This window comes from Thamnophis elegans, chromosome 5, assembly GCF_009769535.1.
Source record: "Thamnophis elegans isolate rThaEle1 chromosome 5, rThaEle1.pri, whole genome shotgun sequence".
NCBI lineage: Eukaryota > Metazoa > Chordata > Lepidosauria > Squamata > Colubridae > Thamnophis > Thamnophis elegans.
In genome coordinates this window covers 52,548,800-52,574,345 of record NC_045545.1, presented here as the reverse complement: position 1 = coordinate 52,574,345, position 25,546 = coordinate 52,548,800, and the positions used below count along the sequence as shown (strand labels likewise).

General features: G+C 38.1%; 1 protein-coding gene across 1 annotated transcript; it reads left to right on the top strand.

Moving 5' to 3' along the window:
* Positions 1-25,546, top strand: ETNK2 (ethanolamine kinase 2). The gene is made up of 8 exons (XM_032218570.1): positions 1-171; positions 14,897-15,156; positions 16,965-17,102; positions 18,478-18,626; positions 18,783-18,866; positions 21,519-21,712; positions 23,177-23,250; positions 25,474-25,546. Exons 1-8 carry the CDS (start codon positions 1-3, stop codon positions 25,544-25,546), a joined length of 1,143 nt encoding a protein of 380 aa, XP_032074461.1.

Below are 25,546 nucleotides of genomic sequence, written 5' to 3'. Positions count from 1 at the left end.
ATGGAGGGAGCGGAGGAGGAGGAGGAGGAGGAGAGCGCGCGCGTCCTCTCCAGCCACCCAGCCGTCCGGCGTGTCAGCATTGCAGTGGATGAGACTAACGTCCTGCCGGGGGCTCTGCAGCTGATCCGAACGCTCAGACCACAATGGGAGACGGAGCGAGTTAAAACCAAGGTACAAAGGCAAAGAAAGAGAGTGAGTTCACTCGCAGCCGGCGGCCAAAACGCGCTGCTGGGGCGAGACTGCTCGGCATCTTCTTGTAAGGATGGCATTAAAGAAGGAACAACGGCGAGGGGCGTTTGAGGGCGGGAATGGTATGCAGGAAATGCACTTCACCTCTTTAGGTGGATCTTTTCTTTTTAAGGAACATTCAACAGGTCGAGGTTGGGTTTGGTAGTGCAATCCTTTCCCCATTAAGATGGACTAGGCATCACCTTAGCTCTTTCAGCTTTAGCTGCACATCTTCCACAGAAACACAGTGATTTAACTCACCTATTGGATTCTCTGATCACTTGTCTTATAAAGGTGATCCAAAATTGGATCTCGCCTCCCCCCTTTTCTTGCACATTCATGTGGGTTTCTTCTACCATAGTTGGCATGCAGAGTGAGGTCCTTCAGGCGCACATTATGGTCAGGACTCCTTTCTGAATGTTTAGTGGATGAAACACCCACTTTGTTCTTTATGATCTTTAAACACCAGCTGAATGCCATTTCCCCCACAAAATCACCCCTATGGTTAGAAGGAATTGATTTTTAAGTGGATAAATTTCCCCTCCCAGTTCTTTGTAATCTAGTCTTGTTTAAGCATCAGGTGTGATCGCAGGTATTACTGTTTTTAATTTGGATACAGGGATTTGATAGTCAATGCCTCCTATAATTTCTATTTTTTGTGACTCAGTGGTCATGTCTGTAAAATAGAAACAGAACGAACATTCCTCTTACTCAGAAATAGCATGAACATTAGCTGTTCCAATGTTGGCCACCATCAATTTTTCATTCTGTGATAGTGAATCTCTTATAAAGCATGTACTGTATGTAAGTAAACCAATCTATGTTGGTTTACTAGTGCCATATTTTCTTTACAGCAGTCTCAGAATAACAAGCCACTCATGACTATAGCAATTTATGGAATAAGGAGTGCATTTCTGTGCTACACCCTATTTTTTCTCCCAGCTTTTTGCACTTCAGGTAAAGCACTTAGCCAAGATTGCAGGAAATTGCCCTGTAGCCATGCCCACTGATCTCTTTTTAGACTCTTAAAAGGAAAAATCTATAAATCACACAGTTCTTGGAAGAATCTGTTTTAATTCAGATTTACACTTATATGGAAGAAACTGTAGAAAACATCACACAGAGATCTGTGTGCTGGTTCTTTATAGCTGCCTTTTCCATGATACATCCAATGCATATCTACAAAAGTTTATTTTATCATCTCTGTTTATATATTAGTTGTGTTCTTTTGAATAAATGATATCTTATATTAAATACAATACACAGAGTCCCTGACTCAAAGCATTTAATGACACAGTCTCACAAGATTGCAACTTTGTCCATGTGCTCATAGTTTGCTCATAGTTTTAAGTAATTTTACATGTTGGACACATGAATAACTGTGCTGGATAATCTATAATTTTAAAAAACATTTAATTTACTTGAAGTATCTTCTAAAGAGTAAAAATAGTGTGTAGTCTGATCTTGCTCTGGATGAACTGACAATTTCTATTTTGTATACATGAATGTGTGGTTACCCTTGCTTTGCCAAATAACAGTTACTGATCCCACCTTTGAGGGATCAGTAACTGTCCAGTTACCAGCATATTTTGATGTTGGTTAATAAGTGAACCTCCACTTTAACAAAGCAGGAAGAATTTATCTCCCTCTTTTCTTGAAACTGCCAGCAAAAAAAAAGAGAGAGCATATGTTTGTATTCCCTTGCAAAAAGAGTAACACTGCCTTGGAAAAGACCTTTTCTACTAAGTTGCTTCTAAACCCGGATTCTAGAACTGTCCTCACTTTTAAGTAGCTATGGGCAAACTCAGTTTGGAAATCAACTGAGATATTTTTCTCCATTTTGAAGACCCATTTTTTTCCTATATCCATTTCCAAGAATGTGACTGGATTCAAAGCAAGGCTCTTCTCCAGCCCCTTCTGTGAGCTCCCAGATACCTCCTCAACCACACATGAGCTTTTGAAAAGGCCAAACCAACCATTGCCCTACATGGGGGCCTTGTCGGGCAGCGGATATGGATGTTTAGCATATAACGGGTGATTTATTATTACAGTGTTTTATACTGCCAAGAAAAGTGAGGGATGCTATAGAGACATGCATACTATAAACAACACCTTCTGACTTGGGTAATATGCACCTTAATTTGTGGTTGGAGAATGATGGGCTTCCACCATAGACAGCAATATATCTGAATCTGCTGAAGCTCAGGTATCTCCTCCGCCTCCTTCACATTTGGTAATAAACAAGTGTAGCTGAAGGTCTCTGGGAAGCTTCTATTTCACTAAATCCCTGGAGTCGGAGCAGATATGTTGCTGTATTCAGAACACCATTGAGGAAGGCAGATGCGGACTCAGACCTTTGGGGAAAGCTCATAAAGTGAAAATAAACCTTGTCCGGGTATCATGCAGAGACTTTTATTGAGTCTAATTTTTTTCTACCAGTTCTAATTCAGTATGAAGAAGGGATGTTTGTTTGCATAGTTTCTTTTACAACAAGAAAGAACGTTGATCATGTTCTTATGAATAAAATAAAATATACTACTCTTGCATTTGCTTAGTTAGGAGGTGGGCAGTGTGAATTGTCTAATCTATCATTTTTTGCTTATCTCTTCAGACTTCGGTGTTCTTCTACAAGGGCTTTGTGTGGACAGTAGGTCATGGGATGGTAAGGTCCCATCAAGTGAAGGTCCCATCAGTTCATGGTCTTGTGATATGACCTCACCATCCCAAGACCTACTGACCACCTGAAACCCTTATAAACAGAAGAACACTCACTGACATCCCCTAAATTCCGCTGAAGATATTACCTAGCCTGGTAATGAAACATTTAGAAACCAACCCTCAAGCTCAGAAGAATGAATGATAAACATGAATTTATCCTAAGATACTGATGATTGACCCACCACCTCTGCTTGAAGTTGGTTCCTAGCTTCCACTATTCTTTCTGTGAAGTAATACTTTATAACGTTACTTTTGAACCTCCTCCTCCTTGTCAAATTGAGATTATGCCCCTGTGTTCTTGATATATGCTTAATATTGAAACTACTACCTTCTACTACTACTACTAACTTATGCACACATTTAATATATTTAAAAGTTTCAATCATGTCCTCCCATTTCCTTCTGTTCTCCAGACTGTACATCAGGGGTGTCAAACTCTGATGTAATTGGTGCCATCATGTGACATATTGGGACTCCCCCCCCATTTGCTAACCTTGGCATGGGTGTGGCCATTGCATGAGGCATCCGGCCTGCAGGCCACAAGTTTGACAGCCTGCTGTACATGTTTAGTTCCTGTAATCTCTCCTGATATGTTTTTGTCCCATAGACCTTGCAACAGAGTACGGAGATGAGCAACATTTTTGTTGCTGGGTTTCAGACTTACTCAATTTTATCAATATTTTTTTAAGTGAGGTCTCCAGAACTGTATTCCAAATGGGGTCTGACTAAACCCTGTATAATGGGATTAGGATCCTCCTCTTCCTGCTGGTGATCCTTCTTGTGATAATCCCAAAATTTTGTTTGTCTTCACAGTTGCCTGGCCACACTGTTTACTCATTTTGCAGTCATCTGCTAAATCCTTTTCTTCTGTTTTTCTGTCTTAACACTGTACCCTCCCAATACTATAGTATTCATTTATATAATTTTCATTTATTCGGTTTTTTTAAAGGAATATTTTGCTAGATAACTAATAGAAAAAGCATTCATCACCACAAAAACTACTGCACATTAAAAAGGAGACAACTATGATCACTGTTACTGACTGGGGAGAAATGATATCCCGATTCCCTGTTTGATGTAATTCTGAAGGGATGCAGGCTTGTTGGTTATGACTGTCTACCCAATTGGCTGGGTGCCCTCAGCAAGCAGGTTCCCAGCAAGCCTGGGGAGTCTGTGGCAGAAGGATCATTACAAATTTATAAATCGTCAAGTATAATCAAATGGAAAAAAGCAGTGGGAAAATAAATAGGAAAGGTCATCTATAAAGAGCTGGGGGACGGGGGACATTAAACCTATGAGTTGTCTAGGATAGTTTGTTCTTATGCATGCACAGCTTTGGCTTCTGCACCAATCACATTTTTTCTGGTTAGAGGTTCTCCTTACTGTCATTCAAGCCTTGGTTACCACATGAAGCAGTCCTTCAAGAGTATCCAGAAACTGAGGCTAGTGCAAAATGCCGTGCTGTGGGCAGTTATGGGCACTTTTTTAAATGTACAGGTTACACCTATGACCCACAAGATTATGCTTCCAGATTCAATTCAAAGAGCTGGTGATCATCTACAAAATCCTTTATGGCATTAGGCAGGATCATTTGTGAAATTGCCTTGCCCCAATTATATCCACCCATCTCATCAGATCCAGTATGAGAAACGTACTACATCCCTGTCCATTGAAGAGTCATCTGGCAGGACCAGGAAGAGACCCTTTTCTGTCATAGCACCCAGACAACATCATTCCTCCAGAAATCAGATTGGTCCTGATCAAGGTGGCCTTTTGCAAGTCCCTGAAGACATCACTCTACAACTAGGAAGCCAGAGCTGTTGCTCGTATTAACCCATCTCCAGTGTTTTTTGTCTGTAGATCAAATCTTATACCTAAGATTTGTCCTTCTACCCCTTCATTTGCCCTATTTTTGCAGAATTGAAATAAAGAGTTTAGTTTGGGGAATGTGAAATGAGGTGCCTTAAAACAAAGGAGATGAGAAAAAAATTGGAGGTAGGAAGAAGCCCACCCTTAATAAACCCTTCATTCTGTCTCTGTGACATGCTGTGATTTGCTATGTGTATGGTTATTGCAATCACTGACAGCATTCACAAACTATTAGCATTGGGGAGAGTAATTTAGTCAAGATATTGAAGGCTTACATAAATTGAAGACTGTAAAGTAACCTTTGGTCTCTTTTAGCAGCTCATCTTCCCCATTTTACAGCTGAGCAAACTGGAAGCATTTCTCTCTAGTGCTCACACAAAATAAAGTTCCTGAGCATCCAGATTTCAGAAACTTCTCTCTTGCAGTATTTGGGACATTTGCTTCATGCTCATCTAAGCAAAAAGCCATTAGGATTAGCACCTCAAGTTGATGATCCCAGTATGTATGTATTTATTGTATTATATTTTATTTTAGTTCTGCCATTTTAATGGTATATAGAGTAAGTTCAATAAACAAGAAATATAATAGACTAAATAGTCTGTGTGTGGAACAGACTGTGTGTTCTACAGAACAGAAGAGAAATAATCTGAGAAAATCACAATATATACAGACCTACAAGTAGAAGTAGAACAGCTATGGCAAAAGAAAGCAAAAATAGTATCAATAACAGATGCCATGGATGCAATCCTAAACATCTGAAGCACCATTTGAACACCATTGGCATTGACAAAATCACCATCAATTGCAAAATGCAGCATTACTTGGAACAGCTTACATTTTGTGATGATTCCTTTAATGCCATTAAACCACAAGGAGCATAGGTGGCTCTGGAATGTTACCTGTACACCAGACAGTTGAATAAGAAAAATGCACATTGAAAAAATATATGAAGTACAGTGAAGAAGCAGCACTGAAGCTAGTACACCATGAAAGCTTACTGAATACTGGAGAGACCTACACCAACAGAAGAGTAGAAGAGACAGTAAGAAAAAGTACTACCTGAGCAGTACTTTAAAAAAAACTAGCAAGCAAAGCAGATAATAACAAGACCTGGAAAAACACCAGAGAATATTGTCAAGAGGAAGCAAACATAGAAATGTATATTATACATGACACCAATTCTATCATTTTGCATCATTGATCCTCATCTACCTAAAGTTTTCCCTTCATTGATGAATACACTTGATAGGATGCCCTGCTGAACTCAGTAGGGTAAGCTTACTTAGACCTGTATCAAGTCTCTTAGCAGAGGAATAAGGAATTTCTCATTTCTAGAAGTTGCTCTACTACATCCCATCATCCCTCACCATTGTTGATGCTAGCTGAGACTGCTGTTAAAAAGTTATTCAACATATGAAAAACTACTGATTCTTTATCATTCATGTTTTAGCAGATGGGATTTTGAAGCTTGATTCAGGGCAAAGAGATGCTACCACTCTTTATGAAACATTGTTTGTTCATGATGCTTTAAACAGTTAAGGGATAAGCCCCATCCCAAAAGAACTTACAATAGAAAAACATGGGAGAAAAAACAGGAACACGAGGGAGACAGAGGCAGAGATAAATAAGATTAGTGTGGCTTGCTTTAATTGCATGTGTTTATGTATAATTACAGGCCAAGTTATAATAGGACATGGGAAGCAATGTTAAGTGAGCAAAAGAGTATACAGAACTACTAAGAGAGAAACAAGAGTTTTTACATTGGTGTTCATAAAATGCACCTGTTATTTTGCTTTTTTTTTTAAAAAAAAAAGTCAGATATTGAGACTGGATTTGAATTTTAGCCATTTATTAAGTCTTTGCTGAAGATTACATCCAGGGCACTTTTGCCACATTTTTTCTGTTTGTAGGTCTTCATATTTTGTGACTTTCTCCAGTTCTTTCTCTTCTGTTCTGTCTCCAAGTTCTATCACATCCACTGCTTAGACTTTTTGTGTTTGTTATTGACAATTGTTACGTCTGTTAAATAACAGGTGCTTGTCTGCTTGAATGTTACTGGTAGGTGCTTGCCTGTTTGTTGGAAATCATTATTTTATAAGGTGCAGAGTATTTAGCAGCAAACAAAATATATGAGGAAGTCACTCACCAATATTAAGTGAGAAACTGAGTGACTTTCAAGAAGGCTCTCCTCAGAGCAGAGTCATTGACCATGGTGGAATGAAGAGCAGTGAATGGACCAACTCTTTATGAATTCCTCTCCAGACAAGATAGGAATAGAATCATTAACAAATTCTAAAGTCAGTTGCACCTCACAAGGAGACTTCCAAACAGCAGTTTCCAGCAGGTTCAGACCTCTGAGAGATGAGGGAATATCATTGTAGTCCTAACCACAGTTCAGCACCTTTCTAAAGAATACTAGGTTTACATACTTTTCTAATCACATTTGGAAATCAACTGTTTTTTCAACTATTATGAACCTTCAGAATGGCAAGTTTGATATAGTGAGTGAGTTTCCTTCAGCGTTCAGCAAGAAAAGTTTTAAACATAATTAAGATTTTTTTAAAAAAAATCTGGGGAATGGGGGAGCGGGTAAAGCTTTCTTTAAAAGTTTGAGCTTTCTGTGCCAACTCAGAAAGCTCAAACTGCCCAAAGAGCTGCTGATTCAGTTCTACTACGGAGGAATTATTTAGTCTGTCATATGTACCTCTATCATTGTCTGGTTTGGCTCTGCAACCAAACAAGATACACACAGACGTCAATGGATAATTAGAACTGCAGAAAAAAAAACATTGTTATCAACCTGCCACTGAGGACCTGTATACTGCATGAATAAAAAAGAGGGCTGTGAAAATATCTACAGACCCCTCACATCCTGGACATAAATTGTTTTTTAACTTCTACCCTCAAAACAACACTATAGGGCTCTGCACACCAGAACAACTAGACACAAGGACAGTTTTTCCCCCCGAATGCCATCACTCTGCTAAACTAATTCCCACAACACTGTCAAATTATTTACTAAGACTGTATTACTATTATTATTCTCATCCTTCCTAGTACCTATCTCTTCCCATCTTATGGCTATAACCATGTTGCTTGTATCTTTTTATATTGTTTTATTGATTCCTAGTATGATTTGATTGCTTATTAGTGTGACTATCACTGAGTGTTATATCATGATTCTTGATTAATATATATTTTTTCTTTATGTACACTGAGAGCAAATGCACCAAAGACAAATTCCTTGTGTGTTCAATTACACTTGGCCAATAAATAATTATATTCTAGTCTAAACAGCAAAAGGCTGATTAGAACATTGAGTTTGAAACGTTATAAACAGACTAAGGGTCCAGATAGATTTAAATTAAGATTTTGAAATTATAAGAATTCTTCCCTCCGGAAAATGTTGTTTTGAATTCATAAAAAATAGGATGAAACTTCAAAGGTTGGCCACTAGAAGGAACTAAATATTACAATTAAAAGAAAGAACATTTAAATTAGGCTTACCAATATAGAATGGAGCAAATTACTTTAACATTGGATTTTATATGTGAACAATGGACCCAGAAATTAATATAAAAAGTATCTGCCATTATAGATAGACTGCGTTTAAAAGATATTATGTCAAAAAACCAAGTTTTACTGGACAAGAGTGAAAGTACCTGAAAGTAGATTTAAAAATGACTGAAATTGATCTGAAAGTGGATGACAAGTTAATGACAAGTTAAAAAATGATATAGAAAAAGATGCTACATTGGATATACAAATGAATCTGGCTTATGTCTTAATAATTAAAAGTGGTATACAAATAACAAACCAAAATAATAATCTGAATAGCTTTCCTATACTGAATTTACAAAAAAAGACTTGTTAAAGAACTTTGTGAGAAGGGACAATGAAAAATAAATCAAAAGAAATCAAGTTCTGAAATATTCTTTGAAAGGATTAAAGATTAAAGTAAAAGGAAGGAATATAAAGTGGTTTATTTGGTCAAGGTTAAAAGAGATATGTTTTCTTTGATAACCCCTAATGGGCTTTTGCTGACCAAGTCTGAACAATGAGATTTTTCTATTTTGTTTATGATAAGATATGAGATATGGGAAGGAGAAATCATTTGGCACTGTTTCTTGAAAGTTCAGCAAAATTGATTCTTCCTAACTTTACCAGACCCTTCTCGTCTTTCAGATCCTGTTCATTTTTTACTCATTATGAAGTATGTGTATGTAGGTTTTCTAGAAATAGATATCATGGGTTTTGTGGGAGGGGTGTGTGAAATGACCTGTAGCATGGATTTATTTCCTGTTTTACCCTTGTCGCATGGTTATGCACCTGAACTACTGTTTAACGGAAGCTCCTTGGGCTGGATGTTGAGATTCTACTAAAAAGCCATATGGGTTATACATCACCTAAGATCTACTTATCTGTAGCATAAAAAAAATCTGAGGCTGTAACACTGCCATGGTTAAAGTGGCACTCTGAAACACAAGAACATGGAAATATTAGTGGTTTGCTGAAAATTAGACTACCAAACTTTTAGTTCAGCATTCATTATTATGCAATAGCCAAACTCACAAATGCAGGTAGAATGGCAATAACCTTCTTCTCTTGTTGTTTTCTAGCAGCTGTTTTTAAGATATGCTGCTGGTGAATGGGAGATGAAAAACAATCACCAACCTTACTAGCTGCAGATTGTTCAGTCCTCCAAAAATTGGTATAATTTCCCCCTTTAAAAAAATATCAAGGGATAAAGGTCAGGGTGAACTACATCAGATGGTAGCAAATTTCAGTTGGTGTTGTGTAGAAAAGCATTTCTTTTTAATTGGCCCTGAATCTCCTCAATTCTCCATAGTGAGGGGAGGAGTATTCAGGATGGATTGACCTTGTCCTCTCTTGATTGGACTGAGTCAAATAAGCTCTTTTAGCGAAGTCTTAGTCACCAGGCTCCACCCAGTTATTGACTCAGTCCATCAACGGACATTGCCATTTTTGAAAGAAAGAATACCTTGCAAAAGCTTGTAAAAATGTATTCACATTTTTTATACTGGGCAAAAGTGTGTACACTTCCACCATAGGGTGGGTGAGCAGACCCCATCTCTTAAACATTGCCATCTATTGGGACCTAGGAAGTGTTCCTTTTTCCATAGCAGCCCCTCCCCTGTGGAATGCCCCTTCCCATGAGAACAAGCAGGCCCCGCCTCTTAGCCATCTGGAAAAACGTAAGTGCCAACTCTTCCCCCAAGTATTGGGTAAAGTGAGGTTAGAGTCAGTCTGATATTGTCAGATGCATCAGGAAAGGATGAGTTAGGTGCCAGGTTTAGAGTTTATTTTTGGCTTTTGTTTTTATGAGCCACTTTGAGTTGTGTATCTTAATATAGACCACCATATAAGTCTTATCAATCAATCAATCTCTTATCTGCTTTCATCCCTGTTTAAAAGCCCCAAATGCTACTATTGTGTCTGGGACTGTAGCCCAGCAGTTCTCAACTAGGGGCCATATGGTCCCCTGGGGGCCCTAGGATATTTTAAGGAGGCTTACAGGTGGAAAAATTATAGCAGGCCATGGCATGCGTGGCACGACAAAACCGCGAAGCCCTTATCCGCGGAGACATAAGCGCGTCGCAAAAGCCACTACGTCATCATCGCGCGTCATCACCGCGGCAACAGAAGGGCGCTTTAAAACGGTGCTGCGGCAGAAAGCAGATTTCCATTAAGGTAAGGGTTAGGATTAGGTTTAGGGGTTTGTTTTAGGGTTAGGGTTAGGTTTAGGGTCAGGTTTAGGGTTAGGGTTAGGGTTAGGTTTAGGGTACTGAGTGCTTGGGAATGCGCAGATTTGCCCTCCGCGATTATGTCATAGCGGTAGGGTCGCGTTTTTCCTTAGTGCTTTGAACGGCGCGAATTAGTCTTTGCGCTTATGTCTCCGCGGATAAGGGCTTCGCGGATTTGTGGTGGAACCCATGGCATGTACTGAGGGAGCCATAGGAAAGTGTATTATACATACCCTCTTACTGATATAAGAACATGTACCAGTTAGTGATCTATGTTCATATCCAGTCATGGGACCTGGGCAGGAGGGAACCATGGTAAAAAAGCAAGGTCTGAGAACCTCTTAACTATTTGCGTTGCCTCTTTTTGCCTTTTCTCTTATTCTGCCCAGAGCCAGGTAGATTGTTGTAAAGTTTACTAATCAACTCTTACATTTCCAATTCCTAATGAGGCAAGGGTGGAATTTACCATTTTTAAAGCAACCACATGCTGAGCTGACATTTCTGAGAGAAGGAGCTTGCCCCATGGTTCTAAAATCTTTTCAATCTCAGCTCCCAGGAACAAACAAATGCATTTTGTGTGCTAAGTTGTATCTGTCAGGGTTCCAAGTAACTCCCTCAACGAAAGAAGACTCTGAAGCTTGAAATTCCTCAAGAGTTCCATTTTATTAGAGATGTCATATGTAAAAGATGACTTCCAGGCCTGATAGTATCATGTAGCAATCATGATAATATGGACTTAACATTTGTCCATATTGTAGCTCCCATTCACCCAGTTTGGACAGAACCTTTTGGATATCTTCCCAGTTTCTTTTTGTGAGCAGTTTGGTATCAAGATCAAACTAGGCCAACTGACTATTTATCCCTAGCACTACTGGATCCAGCCTAGTTTGATCATTCCTTCAATCTGAGAACACTCCATTTACCCTTATTCTCTGGGCCCATTGATTCTCAACATTGTCTACTTTAAGATACAGTATATGGTTTCAATTCCCAGAATTCCCCAGCCAGCATATCTTAAAGTTGCCAAGCTTGAGAAACAGAAAGTCTGGTCTGGACCAATCCTGTGGACTCAGAAATACATGGAAGTCTAGCAGCTTGTTTTATAAACAAGAGAAAAGGGAGAAGTCCATCTGTTCAGGCAATCAGCCAAATTAGGGACAGTTGTTTTTTTTTAAGCCCTCTGCTTGTGAGAAGCAGTCCAAGCAGCACAGCAAGCATCCTCAATGGAGACATCTCCATTGATCTGGGACCCAGAGCCACTCTGCTTGCTTTATGGCTATACTCAAAGTTTGAACATAAAATGCATTGAATCTGCATTTTTGTATTGCTGTACAATATAAAAGAATTCTCCTTATCCTAATTCAGAAGTGCATTTATAAATTAGAGAAGGCATGATAAATTTTCATTAAGAGTGACTACAGGTCTGAATTGAGTGTTTTTTAATCATGTTTCTCAGTGCAGAACGATTGCCAAGGTGCTTTTAATTAAAAATAAAGCAAGTGCAATGACTGCTTATATTCCTTTCTAACTTTGCCATTGTATATTCTGCTTTCTACATAAATTAGAAATTTGGAGAAATAGAATCCAAATTAAGTATGTTTGTGGAACATGAGTTTGGGAGACATTTCTTAATGAAAGATAATCCACACAGAACATTTTTGTTTGTCACTGCTAAGAAATGCATTTATACTGTTGATACTATTACAAAGATGTGTACATATTCTTCCCTTTGCGATCTTCCCCTAAAATAATGATTTCTTCCTGTCAAGCAGCTTTATGCATTCTGTACATTATATCTGGTTGAGCAGAAAGACTACAGATCTTGACATCCAGATAGATAATTGTGTGATTTGCAATAATTCAGCAAGGATTTCTCAGTCACAATTATGTTTAATAGCAAAATAATTCTTGAGAGCCAAATTGTATTACTGATATTTTTTTTAAAATAAAAGGTTCATAAGAAAGTGGATTTAGGAAGGATTGCAAATTTTCGAGCTTAGAATTTTTAAATTCTAATATGCAATGGTATGTTCGTGTACAAATTAATAAAAATAAAACTATGCATGTTGCAATTCCAAATGTTCTGTTTTCTGTCCAATTTCATGATGCAAGTATTCAAAAGTGTGCTGAAAAGAATTCTTCATTGTGAATGATTTTCACAATAATAATGCAGTTTGAATAGAATTCAAGCTGCTGGGATATTCCATTCTGCACCATGGTGGAAGTGAGCAGGGAAAATAATGACATGTTTCATGGCTCTTTCGAAAATCCCTTTCCAGCCCATGAACTCTACTAAAATGCATGCAGCCTTTGTACATTCTAAAGCATGCTGGATGACACATCATTCTGAGTTTGGTTTTTATTTTAATTTAGAGTGCCATGCAGTTCAGATATTGTAATTAGACTTTTGCATCATCTGTGACATTATCAAAAGACAAGAATTAATGACAGTAATGTTAATCCATCCTTTCATTCAGCTTGTATCATAGCACCATTAAACCAACTGGTTTCGGTATACCATATTTTCCTTTTTCCTTCCCTTATCTTCTGCTATATTGATTTTCATGCAAATATAAAATATAGATGCTTATTTTCAATAGAATATGCTGCACATTTCTTTTTTATCCAAGTTTCAGCTTACAAGAGCTAAGTCCCAGGTTAAATTTCCAAGTCCAATTTATTTATTGCATATGGAACTCAGATTTTCTCCAATGAGCTGTAGGTTGTATTCATATTCTCCTACCTCCTTTCATTTACCCTTGAAACAATCTTGTGAAATTCATTAAGCTAAGGCAGCAAGTAGTGAAGTGTGTGTTCACGTGAAGTGTTAATACCACTTTATAATGCCTTGGTAAGGCCACACTTGGAATACTGCATTCAGTTTTGGTCACCACGATGTAGAAAGGATGTGGAGACTCTAGAAAGAGTGCAGAGAAGAGCAACAAAGATGATTAGGGGACTGGAGACTAAAACATATGAGGAACGATTGCAGGAACTGGGTATGTCTAGTTTAATAGAAGGGCTAGGGGAGACATGATAGTGGTGTTCCAATATCTCAGGGCAGGGGTTGCCACAAAGAAGAGGGAGTCAAACTATTTTCCAAGGCACCTGAGGGTAGAACAAGAAGCAATGGGTGGAAACTAATCAAAGAGAGAAGCAACTTAGAACTGAGGAGAAATGTCCTGATAGTTAGAACAATTAATCAGTGGAACAGCTTGCCTCCAGAAGTTGTGAATGCCCCAACACTGGAAGTCTTTAAGAAGATGTTGGATAGCCATTTGTCTGGAACGGTATAGGGTTTCCTGCCTAGGCAGGGGGGTTGGACTAGAAGACCTCCAAGGTCCCTTCCAGCTCTGCTATTGTATTGTATAAGTAACAGCTGGCTCAAGGATGCCCAGTGAATTGTCTATAATTGATTATGAATAGTCATTTTAACCTTAATATAAGTATTTTAAATCAGGAATGAGAAATCTGTAATTCTCCAAGTGCTGTTGAACTACAGCTGCTTAGGAGCCCAACCTAGCTCAGTGTACTACAGTCCCCCTACCTAATTATATTAAGCTGCCTTCCCATAGTATAACCTCAAAAGATAAACAGATGAACACCTTCACTATATGTTCCCAAAGTGTGCATTTGCATGATCTCCACTTTTGATCATCTCCCTAAATCTGCTCCTATCCTTACCAAAAGGGATGGGCATCCAATACATTTGGAGGCTGTAGAGGTTAGGCCAGACATATGCAGCAAATGTCCTTCAGTTATTGTTCTCAACTCTTGTTAACCTACACTAGCTTAGCAATTGAAGGGACTTGGTGGAATGCACTGTGCAAGAGCATTGCCTACAGCTATGAAGAATGAAACTAACAAAGTGGCAACCTAGCTGCCAGGAAGGTTGGCATCCATCAAGGGGGGAGGGGGGAAGAACATTTATATTCAAGGGTGGAAGGTCCAAGACATTATACCAATAACAACTTTTTTAGTTATTACAACTGAAAGCTCACAATATTTTTCCTTTCCCCAAAATGTATTCTTTTACAAAAAAAAACAAGCTGAAACCAGGACCCTGTTTCTTACTCTTTGGCTTGGTTCATAAAGTATATAACATAAAACCAAGTTTTTTTTTTAAAAAAAATCCCTGGTTTGTTGAATAACCCATAATGACCCATTCATATATAATGCAAAAACAAAAATTTGGCTTCTCACATCATATACATTTAAACAAAACTCTCAAGCCTCAGATGGCTGAATGTTATACTGTTATACTTTAACAGCAACTGTGATTGTTCAGCCTGCTTTTCTCTTTGTCCCTGTCTAAGCTCTTCACTGAAGGCATCACCAACAAGCTAATGGCTTGTTTCACAGATGAGAATATGAGAGATGCAGTCCTAGTGCGGGTCTATGGCAGGAAAACAGAGCTTATTGTGGACCGAGCCAATGAGCTGAGAAATTTCCAAGTCCTCCAGGACAACGGCTGTGCCCCCAACCTCTTCTGCACTTTTGAGAATGGATATTGCTATGAATTCATGTCAGGGAAAGCTCTGGGACCAGAACATATCCGGGAGCCAAGTATGTTCAGGTATGTGTACTTCCTTGCTCAAATTTATAAATAAAACTGATGGTGATTATTAATTGGAAAAGGCTTGTGCTCCCTACTTTTAGTTTGGCCCCATAGTGCTATTGTGGTGATATACTCAATCCCCAACTAAAAAAGTCTTAGAGATAATACAGAAAAGAAGAGATGCTCAGGGGTCTCGTAGCTTTTGTGTAACAATGTTTCATTGTCAGCCTTTTTTGCCTCCATGGCAGGATACAACCCCGCCAAAGTCCCCTTTCTCCCCTCTGTCCCCATCCCAGACGTTTTCTGCTGTAAAAAAAATGGAATAAATAAAAAGGGCTATAGCTGATGCATGTTTTGAAATTCAGTAGAGATGCTTAAACTTCATTTTCATTTAATGGGAAACACAATTGGGAAATTATTTAAATCATTTATTGATCTTCAAATTAGTTGCACAGGGGACCACAGGGAGTATTTCTTTTGCATATTTTTTTCCTAAAGCGATTTTTCCTTAGATAGGTTGAACTATCCCAAGGGAGATTAATTTCCTTCGATAGGTCCATTATCCCAAGGGAGACTAATATAGGTTGGAGATTATGGATGTCATTTATATCAGATCTTTGTGGAGGTACTAGATTAAGGAAAGATGTTTTAAAAGTAAGGAAAAGAGAAAGCTACTTTCCCAAAATAATACTATGTGAGAATCCCAATACCTCATAATTTAGATCAATTACTGTGGTACTGTAGTTAGCACAATCACTAGCACGGATGATGTTTACCTAGTCTAGGTAATGAAATATCAGCAAGAAAACAAATAAGAGCCAAGGTGGCGCAGTGGTTAAATGCAGCACTGCAGGCTACTGCTAGATCAGCAGGTCAGCGGTTCAAATCTCACCGGCTCAGGGTTGACTCAGCCTTCCATCCTTCCGAGGTGGGTAAAATGAGGACCCAGATTGTTGGGGGCAATATGCTGACTCTCTGTAAACCGCTTAGAGAGGCCTGAAAGGCCTATGAAGCGGTATATAAGTCTACTGCTATTGCTATTGCTATAAGCTCAGAGAGCACTAAGGACCCCTCCTTTCAACCCTGAGCCACAATATTCTCCTGTATTGGTATGTAATTAGAAAATAATTAGCATTTTAAAAAAGTATTTTGTATAATGTTCTCTTGGATCAGAGATCCCTTATGCTAAATTTGGGAAATGTTCTGGTAATGGATGCAGGGTATCCATCTATCCAGAGTATTAAATAAGACATGTTGTCATGCTAGATTTATCGGAACTGGGATAAAGAAAGTAGAGTACAATATTTGCTGATTTTTGTGGGCTCATTTCAGTTGTTGGAAAATGAACTAGAGATATATTTGTGTTTCTTTTTTATATGAAAAATTAGGGAACATTTTGAAGACCAACTGCTTAAATAAACAAAAATAAATTAATTCAGATCTGGCTGGATTTTCCAAATTACAGTAGTACTGATGATGTTACCTAGTTTGATAATGAAACATTGGCAAGAAAACAACCAAGCTCAGAATCCCCAAATTATCTTTTGTATGCAGTTCTAATCCATTTGTTGTGGTTTGAATTTGTACAACTCAAAGTAACATACAGGATGTTACTTCCTCCTGTTTTCCCTACAATAGCCCTTGTCCTGGAGTAAGAGGAACTGGCCTAAAGTCAGCCAGCCAGCTTCCAGGGATAAGGGACAACTAAAGCTCCCAATCTCCCATGTCCTGTCCAGCACCTTAGCTTCTACACGAAACTGGCTCCCTCTTTAGCTTCATTAAAAGCAGTGTATTGCTCTTAAACTATTTGATCTTTGTGGTTTTAGGCTAGTAGCCCAGGAGATGGCCAAAATGCACAAGATTCACACCAATGGGAATCTTGCCAAGCCTTGTCTTTGGCACAGATTGTTCAAGTACCTTAATATTGTGAAAACGGAGTTTGCTAAAAAGGCATCAAATTCCAGGTAAATATTTTTTTTAAAAAAAAATGTATATTTGGTAAATACAACAGTTAACAGTTTTGGTTATGGCATTGTAATTATTTTAAGCATATAGTGCAAAATACTGGGACAAGGAATGAAACAGGAAAGATAATTAATTTGTTCTCATTTAAAACAACTGCCCCCCCCCCAATGATAAAAGTTATGGTTGGATTCTAGACAAGGTTTTTGAATTGAAAATTCAAAATTCAAATTGAATTTGTTGAATGAATTTGTTTGATGATGTTCGTCCATCATGTTCAAAGAGGACCTTGACATCTAACGGGTTGTGGACTGTCCACAATGTATCCGCAGATGGCTGTTAAGGCTTATACAGCACAAAATGTTCTGCCGCATGTCGGGCAGACATGTGTGGGCACCATTGTTGCAGCATTTGCTGAGGATACCTATACATGATTTATCAGATTTGACTGTCTTCCATAACCTGATGCCCTCCAGATGTGTTATAGTCCAACATACATAGAAAGCCAGGAGACAGAACAGCTGGGTTTTAATAGTGAATAATGTAGAAATATCAGACCGCAAAGAGTACAGGTCAGTGTCTTTTATGTTGCAGGAAAATTGACTATTACAAATTTTACATGCTTTAGAGTAAAAAGTTATATAGTGTAGAATTTCCTCTAGAATCATATTGTGCAATAAATAACAACAGCACACATTCTGAAATAGATATATTTTTCTCTCTGAAGAAAACACCTATTCACCTTCTGTGCATTTAAAGCACATAGGCTACTATAGGGGACAATCCACAATATGATCCATCTTTTTGCAAAGTTCTTGCAGCAAACTGTATTCAGGCACATTTATTTCAGATATCCCAAGAGTTTCACATCTGTGTATAAGTGGTACTGATTTCTAGAAGGATGCTTGTAGTTCTCCTGTCCAGTTTCACTTCTACTTAGTCACTTGCACAGATGGGATGAAAGGGCAAGAAGTCTGAGCACGGTATAGTAAGGATTGTGTTTGTTTTGCCATTCACTAAATGCCTTCAAAAGAAAGTAGGTCTAATTCATCCATGAAGATTTGTTGTAAAACAATTGCCATATTGGTATAAATAATTTTTAACTATGGGTGAATACTAGGATCAGAAGTGGTTTAAGAGAAACTAGGAGCAGAATTATTAGTGGTGAATAATTTTAATTGAGGAAAATTTACTGTTTTAAATATTTATTTGGTAAATTCATATACATTTGATAGAGAATTAATTACTATTTCCTAATTGGAGCCAGCAGCTAGAAAAAGTGTGAGCCTTGTCTCACAAATCTTACTTTAAAAAAAAAAAGCAATAAGAAAGGTTTTACTGTCTATCAGTGGCATCACTTTGGTCTTCCTTCTCAAGCTTCCTTCAGGAAATGCAGATTCCTAGCCTAGAGGTATTAGAAGAAGAGATTCATTGGATGAAGGAACATCTCTCCCAGCTTCAGTCTCCAATCGTCTTCTGCCACAATGACCTTTTGAGCAAGAACATCATCTACAACAAAGCCGAAGGTTTGTTAGGCATAATACCTGCAAACCAAGCATTGGTAATTTTAGTCCATCATTCAAGATAAAAATGACAGTTGTACATGATTTTTCTTTTTCTTTTAGAGGAAACCCCTCTATAAAAAAACTCACTTGCAATGATTTCTGGCTTTACTTTTTCAGGTCATGTCCGGTTCATAGATTATGAATATACTGGCTACAATTATCAAGCATACGACATTGGGAATCATTTTAATGAATTTGCAGGTGAGTGGATATCCTCCCCCCCACACCGCCACCCGCATTTCCTGCATTTGTAGAAATGCAGGAAACACATTGTTATATCTAAAATTGAAATACATTACATATCAGTTTTCTCCAATAGTAACAGCAGCAACTCATTACTCGCTGCTCTTTAACCTGCTGCTGAGTATCTGCAGATCACTCACTGCTGACTTATTGTGCTCCAAGATGTGAGAGTTGTTTCTGGGCTACTAGTTCCCTTGTTGCTAGCCAACAGATTCAAAGAATGGAAGGTAAAGCTGGAATAATGCTAATTCTTACATTTTGGAAAGATTGCTTTAAATTACAAACTGCTGAGAAACAAGAATATCCATAGTAAAAAATGACTTAAGAGAGTCTATGGAATTGGGCAGCCAATACATTTAAATAAATAAATAAATGAATGAATGAATAAATAAATGAATGAATGAATAAATAAATAAATAAATAAATAAATAAATAAATAAATAAATAAATAAAGTAGTATCTTAAACAGCCATTTTATGTCACCGTAAGATGATTTCCCAATGGGGACATGGTGGCTCAGTGGCTAAGAGGCTGAGCTTGTCGATCAGAAAGGTCGGCAGTTCAGCTGTTTGAATCCCTAGTGCCGCATAAGGTGGTGAGCTCCCATTACTTGTCCCAGCTTCTGCCAACCTAGCAGTTCCAAAGCAGGTAAAAAATACAAGTAGAAAAATAGGAACCACCTTTGGTGGGAAGGTAACAGCATTCTATGCGCCTTTGGTGTTTAGTCATGCCGGCCACATGACCATGTCTTTAGGCAGCAATGGCTCTTTGGCTTTGAAATGGAGATGAGCACCGCCCCCTAGAGTCAGGAACGACTAGCACCTTTACCTAAGATGATTTCCCTATCCTGATCCCCCCTTCTGTCTCTTCAGCAATTCTGATTTTAAGGATGGATTTTAGAAACCAACGTCTTTTCAAGAAACTACCTGTAATTATCCAGTCTGTATTAATTTCTGATGAATGGGTTTTTTTTTAATACAGGAAATCACTGTATTAGGTTTGCTACCAGCTCAACATGTACAGTAACTTATCTATTCTGTAAGGATCATGAAATCTAAGCTCGGTCAAACTGGAAGATTTCAGAAGGAAAATGCAAAAGTTGTTAGAAAAGGTTGATGCAGTAGAACTTCTTCAGAACAAGTTCTTGGTTGCATGGCTATTTGCTTCTGCTACACTATGCACTAGAACAGAACTGACATGATTTCAAAAGAGAAGCAGATTTGTTCCATGTGATAGATAATCTATATTGAGGAAACAGGACTTCCCTTGATTTTGCTGAATGACTTTTAACAAACCTTCTAGGATATGTAGAAGCTGGGGGCACTATTTGCACTGATTCCAGCAGTATTTGATTAAATGTTTCCAGAACATGATATTGAATATTGCTCAGCTTCACAGCTCCCCTCGGGACCTTATCTTGTCCTTTAAAAAACACAAATATCTGCATAATGCCAGCGGAGAAGGTAATTCAAAGCTGTATCTTATAATTAAGCTTTGGTTGGACAATTCAAAATTGTCCTTTCAAGGGAGATGTCTCAAACCTGTACATGAAACCAGTGAGAAACTGGATGTGGGCCAAAAGAAGCCTCAAACCAGTCAAATCTTCTTCAGGTGTTGCTTTTGACACCATATACTGAGGTACTGGCATTTTGCTGCCAATCCCTGTTCCCTGTGGAGATGATTTTGAAAAGGGTTTGGAAAATTCTGGTGGTGTAAGAGTGTAACAGATGGATTATTGTCTTGTGGATATTTTAGAAGCTATTTATTACCAGGCTTAGAACAGCTATTCCCAATGCTTATTAAGTTCAGTTCAAGGTTGCTCTTTTAAGATCTATAAATGTTTTGGGCCAGAATAATTCAAAGTCTGCTTCCTCCCTTGTGAGACCACTTATAATCTATAACATTCGTCAAGAGTCCTGAAAGAGAGGCTAGGCTGGCGGATGTGGTATACAGGATGTTTTCCACAGCACTGTAATGTTTGGAGCATTATTCCAAGAGTAATCAGGATGGGTCCATCCTTATTTACTTTTATAGTCCAATAAAGAAGTATTGTTTGGTTAGACCTTTGATGTCCTCTGCTTGATGTGAAGCCCAACAAAAGAAAGAAAAGCAATGGGAAGAAAGGACTGAACTGTGGTTACATTGACTCAAAGCTTTTGCTAGTTTGGGTCTTTTATTCATTCCTTGAATAAACACCCATATTCATTCTTTGTAGCAAGCTGCAATATGAAACAACAGCTTATCCATTAGACTTCTTCTCTCAGCTTTTAATTATTCACATTCTCAGCCTCGTCTCCTCTTAAATCTCTCTCTCCTTGGTTCCACCAGTCAAATTCCTTCAGTTTGTTGAAATAACGACAGAAACAGTAAGAGAAGTACTTCCTTCTACAAACTTATTTTTCTTTCTGTGGTAATCTTATCGCCTGCAATTTCTTATCAATATGCAACAATAGTACAGTAATGCATTGGGTATACAAATCTTAAAATCAATCCAAACTTCCCAAGTGTCTGGCTAAATTTAAGCCCATGTATTTACTGGATTCGGTTTAACCCACTTCCATCCAGTCTGACATCAACTGCACCGAGTCCTCTTGCCTTCTCTGCTCCCAGGGCTCAATGAAGTCGATTACAGCTTATTTCCATGCAAGGAAGTCCAGTTGCAATGGCTGAGGTACTACCTGCAGTCTTACAAGAAACTAAGTCCAGAGGACCAGGGAGAAGGAAATAAAAGCAGAGGAGAGAGTGGAGCAGTGTCTGAAGAAGAACTGGAGAGTCTCTACATGCAAGTGAACCAGTTTGCTTTGGTGAGTGTTTGCAAAATGATCAAAGGGTGGATAAAATAAGAGAGACTATTGCATGCTCTGAAACTGAGGCTACCCAAGTCGCATTAATCCAATGGCCATTTTTATATTTATAGTAATTTATTAATTAAAAAGAAGGCCATGGCACCATTCTAATTGTTTGTTTTCTAATCTCTCTTCATTCCTTCACCTATTAGCTATTCCTATCTATAGATCAACCTGATGTCCTCTAGATGTTTTGGACAACAGCTGTCATATTCCACAGCCAATGATTATTGGCAATTGAAATTCATTTATTTGGAAAGGCACTCAGTTAGAAGAGGGAGTTCTATAACTCCCTGTAGCCTAATCCCAAGCCAACAAATTTGTTTGCCCAAGAGTGGAAACTAGTACTGTAAAAGTCAGCTTCTACTTGTATCGAGCTGTGTATGGTTCTTATTCCTGCAGTCCTAGGGGGCAATCTAATTTGAATGTTTGCAACTGTTACATACTGACAGCCAGTATGATAGGTTCCACCAAGGTCCTCCAATCTGGCGGGAAAATACTGAAAGGTGATTGGCCGAGCCATTTGGCAGCTCCCTATAAAAGGGCTAGCTGTCAAACGGAGCGGTGCTTGATTGTACATAGTTATTCCAATAAAGAGCTGTTGTTTGTCACTAAAGCCTGACTCTGCCTCATCCATTCACCCGACCTAACACTGGTGACGAGGATGGAATTGGAAGGCAACTAGGCACAAAAAGAGCTGACATAATCTAGTACATGACCATGTAGCTTCAACAAGTCATTATTCCCTGTTTAGTTTAGATCCGTGTAAGATTTTGAAGAACATCAAAGCCACATAGCTATAAATTTAGGTGGACCCAGTTCAGATATTTTTGTGCATTCTGTGACCTGACAATTGCACGATAGACATATGCACGCTGACAAAATAGCGCCAATTAAAATGCGATGTCAAAATCGCGATGACAAATTTGCGACGACAAAAGCACGATGACAAGCACAATAAAATCGAAAAATTGTTAGGGTTAGGGTTAGGGTTTTGTCGTGATTTTGTCATCACGCATTTGTCGTTGTGCTATTGTTGAAAATCAATTAGCGATTTTGACGGCGCTCATTTGTCCATCGCGGTTTTGTCAGTGCGCATTTGTCCGTCGTGGTTTTGGCGGTGAACCTGTTCATTCTGCTGTTGTTTTTAGCTTCTTCCACTATCACGGTTCTATGTATTCCCAAATTTCCCAAATACTTACTACTGTTTTGCCTTTCTGTGCTGGGTTTTTTTTCCTTTCTACTCCCTCCCACCCTCCCTTCCAACCTGTAAGTAACTGTCTCTGCAGGTACCAAATGCAATGAGAACTCTTCGGGTGTGTGCACGTGCATACTTCTTTCACATAGAGTTAAGCTGTTACATGTTACATGTCCACTCACACTTCTCAAAGGCATCTTTCTGATATTGTTGTCTTTTCTAAGGCTTCCCATTTTCTGTGGGCTTGCTGGGGCCTGATCCAAGCCCAATTCTCTACAATAGACTTTGATTTTGCCAGGTGAGTCATTTCTACTTGCACTGAAAGGATACAAACAAGATGCTAGTGGTCTGCTTCTTTGTCTGCCGGGCATGGGGGAGGGGAGATGCCAGTGACAATCAGTCTGCTATGTTGGGTCAGAGTCCTGATCATCAGTATAAAATGATATGGTTACAGTCATATAAGACTTACCTGAGAGCACTTCTGTGAGATTTACTTATATAAAAGTAATGTGAAAACCTTGAAATGCTTTTAAGTCTTGATTAGCCCGTTTACCTTATCCCTCTAGCAACAGAAGTGGGAGCTTCCGTGTTTTCAGCTTGGTTAAAGTTTACTAAGCTCTCATTCTAGAAACACATTTAGAGTTAATGACCTGTCAGGTCCTATGCCATCCAAAAATTTGTCTTTTTTCATGAGTTTTAAGGCAATGATTGAAATATTTTGAAGCTTAATGACTTTTTGATTTTCAAAGGTGGACTAGAGAAACTATACTATATTGTGGTAAGACACCTAAAGTCTCAATGCATTATAAGAAAAAGTGAACTAACAAATAACTTTTTGGAAATATTGGTGAAGTATCAGTTTTAATACAAGCTCTTGATTCTTCCCTTGATGTTATTCACCCTTCTGCCCCAGATATCTCCTAAATATGAGCTTCATATTATAATCCTTACTATAGTTGATTAAATATAGATAAAATGAAGAGAAAGATAAAACAAAACCAAATGTATAAATGAATAAGTTGCCTTGCTTTCTTTCCCATGGTCCTCAGTTGCCTTGTGATCTTGCTCATTTAAATTTCCTGCAATTTTTGCAAGTTTACATATACATTCCCAATCACCAATATTTGTCATCATTCCAAATAATCTTGCATGGGATTGGTATTTTATGTACTTTCTCAGCCAAGACAATTACTCCTAGGTAAAAGTGATCGTAGGATGTGGCCTTTGTCTTTTTTCTTATTACTGTAGTTAGTTGATAATGCACTTAAACCCACCCTGAATCAAAGTGGGGTAAAAATATTTGAGGTAAGCATTCAAAGAATGTCTATGGAGATTCTCAATCACCCAGGCCATGATTGTTCCCAAGATGTTTTTGAAAATGCAACTGGACTGTCTTGCTTTTTTCCTTGAAAACATTTCTCATCCAAGAAGCTTCTTGGATGAGAAGTGAAACATTTTAAAGTAAAAAAACAAGAGAGTTCAGTTGCCTTTGAAAAGCACAGTTGGGACAACATTTGAAGACATTCACTTTTGATGAAAAGTCTAGACTTCAAAGAAAAGGTCAAAAATTGAGATAAATTCATATTAATACTTTAAGGGCATACCAATTCACTGGCTGTGCTGCTCCAGTTTCATATTTGAGCAGCATAGTTGATGGTTTTTATTATATGTATTAATTAGAAAATACTTCCTAGAATTATTAGGCACTTGGTTATCTGAGAATTGGGGCATTTGTGATTATTCTAGAAAACTTTTAATGCAAGAGAAATGCTTCATGTAATGAGAAATTTAGAGGTAACCACATGTAGATTTTATGATAAATTTGAGAATCAAGAAGGGAACTTAAATGACACATGGATTTAGACTAATTTTGACCAAAATTCCAGATTAGGTTGTCAGATGCATTAGCAACAAGTTGGGCATGGAAAGGAGTCATTTGTATATAACCTGCCTTACTCTATTTTAATTTTTCCTATAATTTTATACTTTGGCTGAGAGTAACTAGACGGGTCAGGTTCTCAAGGTGTTTTTTCAAAAGGCAACTGGAATTGTTTTTTCATGAAGACATTTCGCTTCTCATCCAAGAAGCTCTGAATTCCAGAGATATTTAAATGGTTCAAGGTCACCTAAAATTGCCATATTTTAGTCAGAATCTGATCCCTGATTTCAAGTCCTAGCTTAATATTTTCATTTTGACACCTTATTATGTTGATGATATTTTTACAACTGCATGTAAAATCATTGCATGATGAGCATCATATATGAATTATCAAATAAGCATGTTTATAAAAAAATGTAAGAATGCATATAAATGCATAAGTAGCGGTGTAAGAATTCAGTGCTTAAGTGCTGTAAGATGCATGTGAGAAAACAGACACTGAATAGAAAGGACATCTGCATATTTTGGGGCATAATTTTCCATTCATAGAAACCAAAGAGCACCACATACTACAAAATTAATGTGTACCAAAATGTTCCTAATATTATACATAACAAATGTTTATCTTGTATTGCTGTGTAGGTACGCAGACATAAGATTTAAGCAGTACTTTAAAACAAAACCTGTGGTGACTTCCCTTCAAATGTCCAAGTGA